The 12,983-nt window shown below is 30.5% G+C and overlaps 1 protein-coding gene across 6 annotated transcripts in view; it reads left to right on the top strand.

Moving 5' to 3' along the window:
• LOC122530335 (voltage-dependent T-type calcium channel subunit alpha-1G) overlaps positions 1 to 12,983 on the top strand; it is a 166,987-nt gene that overhangs the window by 139,013 nt on the left and 14,991 nt on the right. For 4 of the 6 annotated variants that reach the window (XM_043657186.1, XM_043657187.1, XM_043657183.1 and 1 more), the window contains 7 exons: positions 1,696 to 1,852; positions 4,232 to 4,387; positions 5,734 to 5,868; positions 8,865 to 9,155; positions 10,099 to 10,250; positions 10,342 to 10,488; positions 12,241 to 12,406. In XM_043657186.1, coding sequence (XP_043513121.1) covers positions 1,696 to 1,852; positions 4,232 to 4,387; positions 5,734 to 5,868; positions 8,865 to 9,155; positions 10,099 to 10,250; positions 10,342 to 10,488; positions 12,241 to 12,406 — 1,204 coding nt within the window. The remainder of the gene's footprint in view (positions 1 to 1,695; positions 1,853 to 4,231; positions 4,388 to 5,733; positions 5,869 to 8,864; positions 9,156 to 10,098; positions 10,251 to 10,341; positions 10,489 to 12,240; positions 12,407 to 12,983) is intronic. The other 2 variants (XM_043657189.1, XM_043657184.1) reach the window with 1 other exon arrangement.

Here is a 12,983-nt window from a genome sequence, read left to right as displayed (position 1 = left end):
AATATTTTCTCAGTTTTAAGTATATTGAACTATAACATAGGCGAAACAAATAATAAATTTGTCACTTCTTGGTAATTTCTATCGAAGAATTCAAAAAGAAAACTAGTTACTGTATGACGGTTCGGTCACTCGTTATGGTCGGCAATCAGTTGTCAGCGCACGTGATTAACTTTGGCCCAAAATTATAATATTTTCTCAGTTTTAAATATATTTAACTATAACCTGGGCAAAACAAATAATAAATTTGTCGCTTCTTGGTAATTTTTATCGACGAATTCAAAAAGAAGACTCGTTACTGTATGACGGTTGGGTCACTCGTTACGGTCCGCAATTGCCAGCGCAAGTGGTTAAAAAGCTCGGCCTTGGAAATCTCCGGGGCAGAGCATAGTCCGCATAATTCGTATCCTTAAATGCATGAATACAATTTTCAATTTCCATCCAACGGGCCGGCCAGACAGCGCATAGTGATGTTTCGCACGGCCGACGAACAACCGAAACTGAAGCGAGACTAACGCAACTGGCGAACTGGGCGAGCTGCTGCAATTCCGGCTGGAAATTACCGCCTTGAAATATTCACGGTCACATTCGAACCGACGTCGAAAGCGCCGCTTAAGGGATTACGTAACCCGGATACGTATATTTTTGCCATAGCTTTACATTCGAATCGGCCGGCGGTTTTCTCCGTTGTGCGGAGAAGAAGATCGATACCGTACAAATTCAAACGCGTGTCCGCGTTTTCGTCGAGCTATGTATGTATGTATATGTACGACGATTCACTGTTGCTGGTTGTTTGCAGCGGAATGTTCCATTGAATACGTTACGTGTGTTTGTGTGTGTTTGTGTGTGTCGTAAGAAATTTCATTGGCAGTATGTCGTAACGATGTGCCGATTAAAGGTGTTGATTAAACCTGAAATGTAAAAATATTTATTGCGCTGGCAACTGATTCGCGGACCGTAACGAGTGACCGAACCGATATACAATAGATTCGTCGCTTTCTTCTTGACCTCGTCGGTATATGATGGATCACTGGATGGAAATTATTAAGAAGTAAAGAAAAATGTATCATCTTTCTTTTAATTAATTATTAAAGAAGTTAAATGTTTTTTTTGTTGAATCAAATTAATAACATTTTCTTTAATTATTAAGAAATGAAAAATTTATTTATTTTTTCTATGAAAGTTCCAGCGTAAGTTAGGTCCAGGTTAATATCGTCAGTATGTTATACAAAACATTTGGAAATTTCGTTGCGAAAAGTTCAAAGAAATGCGCACATTGACAAGCCTAACGTTTCGAAACATTTATACACACACACGTGTATCGTACAGAGAACAAAATTCGGTCGAATAATCGAGTCGATGCAAAGAACATTGAACACTATACTGTATCGACGAAATCTGCGTCGTGAATTTCAAAAGCTACGCTTCGCAAACGCGGTGATAGAAAAGAAAAGAAAAGAGAGAGAGAAAAAAAAAATGCGGGTCGAATCGCAGAGTGTTATGCCGAAGAAAGTAGGATGGCTCTATGAAAATTCAGTCGAAAGAAGGAAGGAACGAGGATGTTTTCACGGTGTGTGTGTGTGTGTGTGTGGCGATCGGTACTTACATCCTTTTTTTTCGTTCCCTCGTTCAATTTCTCCTCCTTGTTCGTCGTTCATCGCGGTGATACTTTAGGCCAGCGGATTGTCTCGGTTGCAGCATCCTAGGGATGTACCTGTTCGGGGGTAAGTTTTGCATGTGGGCGGACCGGAGTCGGCCCTGCACCTGTGCCGAGGTTGTCTCGCGGCACCCAATGTGTCGCTGTGATCGCAAACATTTCAACGACATCGTCTGGGCACTTGTCACGGTCTTTCAGGTACCACTGTTCCCCTCTTTCTCTCTCTCTCTCTCTCTCTCTCTCTCTCACACACTCTTACACCGAAAAATAAAATAATATGTACACTATACTACTTTTACATGCGCTAAGTATTTTTTACATGCACATGATATATATCTATATATCTGCACCTGTATATCTACATCTATATCTGTGTCTATGTCTATTATCTATGCCTGTGACTATATCTATCTCTATCTGTCTGTCTCTCTGTCTCTCTCTTTCTCTGTTACTCCAACTCGTGTCTCAATCTACGTGTCTCCATGTCTATATACTATTCTACACTATATTTATATATATATATCTATATAATCTGCATCTGTATCTGTAACTCTCTGTATCTCTATATTTATATTTTACTCGTGTCTATATATCTATATATACATGTACATGTGTTACATAATATTGTGCACAGTTTTTCTCCAGCTTTTCTCGCTCCATCGCGTTCCAGCTCAATTTTCTTGAAATATGTATACTGCATATACGGGATGTTTTCTCTCTCTCTCTCTCTCTCTCTCTTTCTTTCTCTCTTTCTTTCTTCCTTTCGCTATCATTCTCTCTCTTCCTCTCTGACTGTTTCTATTTTTCTTCCTCTCTCTCTCTCTCTCTCTCGCTCACCTCTCTACGCACCGCTTAACAATGCGTACGTAACAGATTCTAGCAGCGTGTCGACGAGTTTCTCTCTCTCTCTCTCTCTCTCTCTCTCTCCCCGTTCGCGCGCTTCGTTTCTATTTCCTCTCTCCGGCGCCGTTTTCGAGCGATTTCTCGCGACGATGGAATTAAAACGGAGGGAGCGATTAACGATTTGTTTGTCGCGGCGATTAGCACGGTTCGATTGCCGGACCGAGAGGAGCTTAATCGATTACACGGGCTCCGCCGGTGTCACTCTGTCGCGTGATCGTTATCTTGCCCTTCCTCTTCTTCGTCTTCTTCTTTTTTTTTTTTTTTTTTTTCAATAAATAAACAACCGCACAACGTTGTCATGCTGGTTGCAACGCGGGCAAAAATAAGACTAAAAATATGCCTTTGAACGAACGGAGAGCGCGTTGAACGCGAGAGAGAAATTCGCGATCAAGTGGGCGCAAGTAACTATATATATATATTATATAAATTATATATTATATACCGTAGACTAAGAATACCAGGCGACAAACGATTTTTACTGTAATCACTATCTTTCGCCTCTGTCTTCTTCGTTCTCTCTTTTTTTTTTCTTCTTTTCTTTTCGTTCCCTTCAACTTGACACGGTTGCGTAGACAAACTGACTTGTTCAAATCACAATCGTATATGTTATTATTGTTAAAAACAGTAATTATTAGTATTATTATTATTAAAAGCAGTAAATATTAGTATTATTATTATTAAAAGCAGTAAATATTAGTATTATTATTAAAAGCAGTAAATATTTGTATTATTATTAAAAACGGTAAATATTATTATTATTATTAAAAACAGTAAATGTTGTTATTATTATTAAAAGCAGTAAATATTAGTATTATTATTATTAAAATATATTAGTATTAATATTATTACTATTAAAAGCAGTAAATATTATTATTACTAAAGGCAGTAAATATTATTGTTATTATTAAAAATAGTAAATGTTACTATTATTATCAAAAACTGTAAATATTATTATTAAAAGCAGTAAATATTATTATTATTATTATTAAAATAGTAAATGTTACTATTATTATTAAAAACAGTAGATATTATTATTAAAAGCAGTAAATATTATTATTATTATTAAAAGCAGTAAATATTATTATTATTATTAAAAACAGTAAATATTAGTATTATTATTATCAAAAGCAGTAAATATTGTTATTACTATTAAAAGCAGTAAATGTTAAACTATTATTATTAAAAACTGTAAATATTATTAAAATGGTAAATGTTACTATTATTATTAAAGACAGTAAATGTTACTATTATTGTTAAAAAACAGTAAATATTATTATTATTAAAAGCAGTAAATATTAGTATCATTATTATTAAAAACAGTAAATATTATTATTTTTATTATTAAAAGCAGTAAATGTTACTATTATTATTAAAAACAGTAAATATTACCATTATTATTAAAAACGGTAAATATTACTGTTACTATTAAAAACGGTAAATATTACTATTACTATTAAAAGCAGACTCAACAGGACAGAACAATTTTATTCTAGCTTTTCAATTTTTCGTTTTGTCGTGAATTCAGAAATATTCTTCTCCTTTTATTTATTTATTTATTTATTTATTTATTTATTTGTTTCTCCTTTTACTTGGTTCTCTGTCTGTCTGATGTACAGAACAAGCAATTCCAGGTACATTTAACGGAAAATCTTTGCCTCTTCCTTTTTCACGTAGATCCTGACCCAGGAAGATTGGAACGTCGTATTGTTCAACGGCATGCAGAAAACGTCTCACTGGGCAGCCCTTTATTTCGTCGCGCTGATGACCTTCGGGAATTATGTCCTCTTCAATCTGCTGGTCGCCATTCTCGTCGAAGGATTCTCCTCGGAGGTACGTTAATTATCAGTTTCATTGAAATTGCTGGCCGACTGCAATTTATTTACGATATTCGTTGGTTACAAATTACTTTTCTGTTTCTTTTCTCTTGTGCGTCGAATTTTGCTAGATTTTTTATTAGGTCTTGTTAGGTATTATCAGTTGTCACGTTGAAGAGTAGGAAATTTTTTTTTATATTTCACGTTCAAATTACGTACACTGGACGTTGAGAAATAATCATACGTCAAATTTTATGGGGGTTGTTACAAAGAGGAGACTTCAGTCTTGAATCACGTTGGATCTAGTTTATTGGAAAATATAGTTTTCTAATTTCTTACAATTTTCGAGAGTGAAAGTATCTTTATTTTCCTGTAGCATTTTTTTTTTTTTTTTTTTTTTTAAGAGAAATTGCTACGCAGCCTAAATTATCGGCAATTTGCCATCGTCATTTGTTCAATTATGTCCCCTGACTTGTACGTTTATATTTAGAAGAATTTCTGGAGACGTGCATTTAATGTTCGGAGGAAATCCAACTTCTTGCGCCACGCACGTCGTGAATTTTTTGTCCCAAAATTGCAGTATTTCCTCAGTTTTAAGTACATTTAAAACAAAATAATATAGAGGAAGAAGAAAATAATATAGAGGAAGAAAGCGGCGAATTATTGTGTACGGTTTTGGTCACTCGTTACGGTCCGTAATCTGTCAAGTGGTTAAAACTGCAAATGAAAAACACTGTAACATAAAATTCGTAACATTTTCAACTTGATAATTCTCGTAATTTTGTTTTCAGTATTTCCCTGTTGGAAAAAGTAAATATATTATTATCAAATTGAATCACGCAGAATAAATAATTTAATAATAATTTAAAAGTAAATTTACGTTGAATTATTTTCAAACTAATTATATTTAATAAATTTGAAAACTCAATTAATAAAATAATCATGCTTCAATTAAACGGACGATACGTCGAGAAATCTACCCAAGATCAAAGTCACATTTTATACACGTATAAATATATTATACTTTTACATCTAACAAACACATTGATACGATTCATAACGAACGATTGTTAAACCATTCAAACCTCTCAAGTTCCTTTTGAATTTCAACGATGAAAAAAGAATCGTCATTAACTCTCTCTGGCCGGGCTTAAACTAATTCCCCTTATCGAATCGGTTGTTAAACGGTTGGCAATTAATATCAATGCTCGTTTCGATTGATATTCAGTTACGGCGAAGCGAATGGAAATTCTCAAGTGTTCTGTAACCAACAGCGACGGGCCATCAATATGAATCTGATGGTTTCGGCTGGTTCGTTCGATTGCTCGTTGTCTGCGAAAATATCGATGAAAATTTTTCCAGAGGAACGAGAGGAGGGAACGCGAACAGAGAGAAATGGCGAGGCTCGCCGCGAAAGAGGCTGGGATGGGCAGCGACGACGGTTCATCGAGAATATCGAGATCACATTCGATCACTGACAGCGACACTTACACGCAGGTAAGACGATCGCGATAATTTAATTTGTCGCAGTTATATTCAAATTAATTGAGACAGTTAATGTGAATTTAAATATTGTATTTAATCTAAAGTAGATATACTAATTAATTTAATTTTTAATTAAATTACTTGTTATATTTAATTTAAATTAAATTAATTATTATATTTAATTTAAATTAAATTAATTATAATATTATTTTATATATGTATATATAATTTTATATATATTATTAATTATTATATTATATTTATATTAATTAGTATATTTAATTTAAATTAAATTAATATATTATATAAACTAAGCATTATATTTAATTTAAATTTTAGAATTAATTATTATATTTACTTTAAATTAAATTAATCAGAATATTTAATTGTTTAATGAAATTAAATTAATATATTTATTTTATTTAATTGCAACAACGTTGAAAATAATATTTAATTATATTTATCATTGCGTGTCCAATTATAATTGTAGTAGTAATGGTTCATATAGCAATAACGTTCGTCAGTTATCATTACAATTATTGTACATTTATTATTTTAATTAATTGAGGAGATTAAAGGTCGGAGAGGTTCATTTCTGCGAAGAGTTAAATATTGTAATAACAGGTCCTTTTATGTTTTGGATGTTTCTTCGTTCCCCAAAATAACAAATATGCATAAAAATCCACTGGTCCATCTGTCGGGAACAAGATGATTTGTGTTTCTATAAAAAAAAAATAACAACGAAGAGACTCTTAAATAAAATTGATGTACGAAGGTAATTTGTTACAAACAGTTCGATTTCTATGAGATAAGAATGGAGGGAAATGTTAAGCAAAATCTTCGAAGTCTTCCCTCACTTTGGTTTCAAAACCAACAAAACGACTTGCAAAGAGAATAATCGAATCGAACGCAACCTTGGCCTTTAGGCTAAGCTCCATAGTTCTCTTTGCCCCCGAATCCTTGGACAAGGGATATTTGCCAAACAACGAGTCACAACAGACTCACAATGTACAAACCGCTACCGAAGTTATACGTAGGCGAGGTCTTGTATCAATCATCTCGCGTATTCTTCCGAGACATTAATCACGCGAAAATAACAACGAAGTGGACAGACAGTGTACACTTGCAGAACTTGCAGAAGGTTCGTCACGAGTTTCTTGCATCTTTTTAGGAGCTTTATCGATCATCCCCCATTCAGCTCTGTACACCAACACTTTCGAAACATTCTCTGCGAGAAGCAATTTGCTCGAAGAAGAGAGGGGGAGAGAGAGAGAGAGAGAGAGAGAGAAAGAGAAAGAGAGTAAAAAGCAATCTATCAAGAGAGGTTTATTTATTGATCGGTGGACAGGGATACCATTAATCAAATTAAAATATAATATAATAATAATAATTAAAATATAATATAATACAAATTAAATCTACATAATTTACATAATTAAATATAATAACAATTAAAATATAATTTAACACAAATTAAATCTACATAATTTACATAAATAAATATAATAATAATTAAAAGAAATAATGTAACACAAATTGAATCTACATAATTTACATAGTTAAATATAATAATAATTAAAATAAATACTATAATATAAATTAAATCTACATAATTTACATAATTAAATATAATAACAATTAAAATAAATAATACAAATTAAATCTACGTAATTTACGTAATTAAATATAACAATAATTAAAATAAATAATATAATACAAATTAAATCTACATAATTTACATAATCAAATATAACAATAATTAAAATAAATAATATAATACAAATTAAATCTACATAATTTATATAATCAAATATAATAATAATTAAAATAAATACTACAATACAAATTGAATCTACATAATTTACATAATTAAATATAATAACAATTAAAATAAATACTATAATACAAATTAAATCTACATAATTTACATAATTAAATATAATAATTAAAATAAATACTATAATACAAATTAAATCTACATAATTTACATAATCAAATGTAATAATAAATATAATATAATATAACACAAATTAAATCCACATAATTTACATAATTAAATATGATAACAATTAAAATAAATACTATAATACAAATTGAATCTACATAATTTACATAATTAAATATAATAATAATAAATAAAATATAATATATTATAAGGCGTGTATCTATGAAAGAAAAAAAAAAAAAGAAAAACATTTTAATTGTTCAGTCTCAGAAGCTCTTCTCAGAGAAATCGTCTGTTATCGTTGCTTTTGACAGAGGCACAGTTATTTGGAAGAGTAACAATTTGTAGATACAAGATCGACGGAATTGGGACCATGTCAAAAATGTTTCGACAACATTCCAATTTTTGTCGACGATATTTCATATTTCAGTCGTTTTTGTACTTTGGTCGTTTGTTCACCAGCAAGGTCTTGCCCCTCGTTTTATCTCTGTAACGAGGTTGCCCCTATTCTCCTCTTACTTCATTTTTCACTCCAGCTCTCACGTTGCCTCTCGCTTTCGCTACACTTCGATTTCCAATTTGCTCTTCATTTTGTTTCTTGCAGATCTCTACAAATGTTCCTTTTGAACATTCGCTTTAAACCCTCGATGGAGAGATAACTAAGCTTTATCGATTAGTATTCTCGTTGATATGAACTTTGAAACTTGAAATCGTCAGAAAGATGTTACAACGAACGTTCGACACGAATGCCTTTATTTTACGATAATTCCTCGACATACACAAGTTAGTATCTTTCTAAAGAGAACGTCGTGCCGCATGATCTCATTTTTAGAAAAACATAAATTTGATCATCAATTAAAATGAGACACCCTGCGACTCTCTGTTATTCCTTTTCTGGCTGGACAAATTGTCCAATTTATAAAAGCTGCAAATCCGTGTAATTAAAAAAAAAAAATTACGTGTAATTAAAAAAAAAAAACAAACAAAACAAGAAAGTAAAAAAGATTGAAAAGGAACTTACGACACGACCTCTGCTCAAAGTTGGCAAATGTTTCGAACTTAGGATCGAAAGAATTCGTGGCAGAGCGCGGAGGAGTTACGCAAGTACAAAGACAACAACAGCAGGGAGAAGCAGAACACCGTGTGGAGGCATCAGATGGACGAGCCGAAGTGCAACATTCAAAAGGAGAACAAGATGATGGGCGCAGCTGGACAGCCACCGATAATTACCCACACGGCAGCCACCCCTCAGGATTCACCCAACACCACCCTCGACGTCGGCTACAGAGATTTAAATTGTCGGGCTGTTTATCCTACCGCCGCCTTGTCCATCGAGTCAATTGATCGATCCGGCGTACGTACACTATTTTTTTCTACTATTTTCTTCGCAATTCCAGCACCGACACTAGCATGATAATATGATAAGGTGCTATAGGGGAGGAGGGTGTAACTCGAACGATGTTTCAAAGTGTCGTGGTGCAACTGTTTGGTTTGGATTTTACGTGTCCTGGATTTGGATAATATATATACATATATATTGGCTATAAAGATATTCGAAATTGTCAAATTTTCGACAGAAAGAGTATCTGTATAATATTACTTTAACGAGGGGATTCCAATATATAATTTGGATTATAATATTTGGAATTTATAATTATAATATATAATCTTGATTTTAATATTTGGAATTTATATTTTCAAACTTTATGTTCTTCTAAATTGTATATTTAATAAAATAATTCTAATATATAATTTGGATTATATATTTGAAATTTTATAATATTTGAAATTTATATTTCCAAATTTTATATTTAATAAAATAATTATAATATACAGTTTGGATTATAATATTTGGTATTTATAATTATAATATATAATCTGGATTTTAATATTTGGAATTTATATTTTCAAATTTTATATTTAGTAAAATAATTATAGTTTGGATTATAATATTTGAATTATATTTCCAAATTTCATATTTTTTAAAATTTTCTACTTTAATAAAATAATTATAATAGATAATTTGAATTATAATACTTGGAATTTATATCTCCAAATATAATTTGGCAAAAATGAACTCGATACTGTGAAAGTAGAGGCAGACAATATAAAATTAAAATTCCAACGATGCCACGATTACTTATCTGTCTCAACAAATGATCAACAATTAAAATATTAAAGTTTCGTAGCTCCGAAAAATTATGCAAAATATATTTTCAAAATACGTTCTTCTCATTGACATGCCCCCCCTCCCCCAAAAAAGATTTATGTGTAATTGTAAGAATATCGTTTCGCAGAGCCAGTGTAGTATTCCTTCCGGCCTGTTGAAGCTACCAGACGTTTCAAACAGAATACCAACTAAAAATCTCATTGCCGGCCAGTTCCCTCGACGAATAAGCCTCGTCACAGCTGTCGTTAATCCATCGACGAGAGAGTCATCGAGTTCAAGGTAGATGCCTCTTATTCGTCACTTGTTTATTTCCCAAGTAAATTGCAAACAAGAGCGAAATCGAATTGTACGATCATTTCCCTCGCTACAGTCCACCAAGGATACAAAGGGGTTACTCGTGGAAATTATCGCGGCCATCGCTGAGGAGGAAACGCTGGTCGCAAACGGAAGACGATCCCCCTGGTAGAGCCACTGTCCTAAATAACGGTCGGAGCACTCTACTTGGTTCCAATCCAACGTAAGTTTTTGCAATAAAAGCACAGCGTTGGTAATAAAACGATCGCCAGAATAACCGGACATTTATATTCGGAAATTTTTATGAATATCTTACATAAGTGTACTGTGTATGAAACACTTTTTGTCTCGTGCGCTTTATGGTGATTGTATTTGCAGTAAAATCTGATAGTATAGGTTGCAAGGTATTTATAAAATAACGTTTACTTTTAAAACATAATAAATAATATATTTATAATAAAAATATAATATAAAATATAATAAATAATATATTGAAAATATTAAATATAATAAATATTATATTGAAAATAAAATAAAATAAAATAAAGTATAATATAATATAATATAATATAATATAATATAATATAATATAATATAATATAATATAATATGATATGATATGATATGATATGATATGATATGATATGATATGATATGATATGATATGATATAATATAATATAATATAATATAATATAATATAATATAATATAATATAATATAATATAATATAATATATTTAAAATAAAATAAAATATAATACATTATATTTAAAATATAATAAATATATAATAAATATTTAAATATAATATCTATTATATGTATAATATATAATATATTTAAATAAATAAATAAGTATTTAAATATATAATATCTATTAAAATTTAGTGAAATTTAGTTAAATTTACGTATTTCTCCGAGAAGGAAGTTAGTAAGTGATTGCAAGTAGTTTATTGGCTCGCGTTCTAGCTCCGAGTTTTAATAATTCGTGCGAGTTTTGTCTAGAGTTAGTAAGTGATTGCAAGTAGTTTATTGGCTCGCGTTAACTTTCTAAAAATATCGCCGTTTATCAGTTTTTAATCACTGTGCAGAAAGTAAACATTAATCTCTGTTAAAGCTAATTGCAGTTACCTGGTATAAATATTTCACGTCCGTTAACAACTCTGGCATGCGACTCAACGTTGCGTAATGTTGTTTCATATCTTCAGGGTAACTGAGAATTTACTGACTTCAAGTATTCAAAGATTATTAAAACTTTATTTGGCAAGATTATATTTCTTCAAAGCTACCAAAACTACTGTATTGAATGGGTAATTAGTAAAGTGAACATAATTTAAAACAGAAAGTGGAAGTGAAAAAATGGGCAACTAGAAAAAAATTGACATTCGAATAAAATATTATTAATATAAATTAATATAAATATATAAAATATGTATATGTTATATATTTTAATATAAATATATAATATATAAAAAATAATATTAATATAAATTAATAAAAATTAAAATATGTTATAATATAAATTAATATAAATATATAAAATATGCATATATTATATATTTTAATATAAATATTTAATATATAAAAAATATTATTAATATAAATTAATATAAATTTAAAGAAATATTATCAAGTATATCGAGTTATATTACACATAGCAAATGAATAAAGTTTCGTCTCACTGCTTACGTATAGGTACTATCTTAAATAACTCGATATTCATGCAGCAACGAGGCATAATTTATTTGTGCACATGACCAAACACAATATCCACTGCATAGTCAACTACTTAATACTGTTTTCTCGTCGAATTATTATGCCGGCGGACGTTCTCAAAGCAAAATATGCAGACAATGCAAATTGGCGGTTTAATACACGTATTTGAAACGTGTTGCTCGCGACGAAACGAACAGACGATCGTGTTTATGCTCCAGTTTCCCCTTTACTGTGGTAATTCTCGTAAAATTACCTTTCAGCTTCAACGGCGGCTATTTACACGGTTCGATAAGAAACGACACGCAAAGCGACACGCCGAATAATCGAACGACCGTCCTAGCAAGCAATAATCGTAGCCTCAGCCCTAATAATTCCATCGGGAGCCGTAGCTCCTCTATACGACGTTACACAGCAACGCCTAATCAGGTGGGTCTTGCCAAAAATATTCTCAAACGCGAATTCTTCCTCTCTTCTTTCTGATCGTATTCTCATATCGACTCTATAGGGAATCGAATGCTTCGGGAATTCAAACAATCTGTACGTTGGTTTCGTTATTAAAAATTGCAGATTAAATCACGAAGATTGGTTATTGAGAGATCTCGAAATTGACAGATATGTACTTTCGACTATTTTACGACGCGATTAATTTGAAATTATATTGAGATACGAATATAATTAAAATAAGTATATTAAGTAGAATTTATAATATTATAGTATTATAACATTATTACAATATAGTATATTTTATAATATTATTTTGTTATATTATATATTTATAATACTATAGTATTATAACATTATTACATTATAGTATATTTTATAATATTATTTTGTTATATTATATATTTATAATATTATAGTATTATAGTATATATTATAGTATTATATTTATAATATAATATATTAGAATTATATTTATAATATTATAGTATTATAGTATATATTATAGTACTATATTTATAAAATTATAACATATTAGAATTATATTTATAATATTATAGTA

Source organism: Frieseomelitta varia, unplaced genomic scaffold, assembly GCF_011392965.1.
Source record: "Frieseomelitta varia isolate USP_RPSP 00005682 unplaced genomic scaffold, Fvar_1.2 scaffold_339, whole genome shotgun sequence".
NCBI lineage: Eukaryota > Metazoa > Arthropoda > Insecta > Hymenoptera > Apidae > Frieseomelitta > Frieseomelitta varia.
Note: the sequence above shows the minus strand (reverse complement) of the source record. Positions and strands in the feature narration are given on the sequence as shown.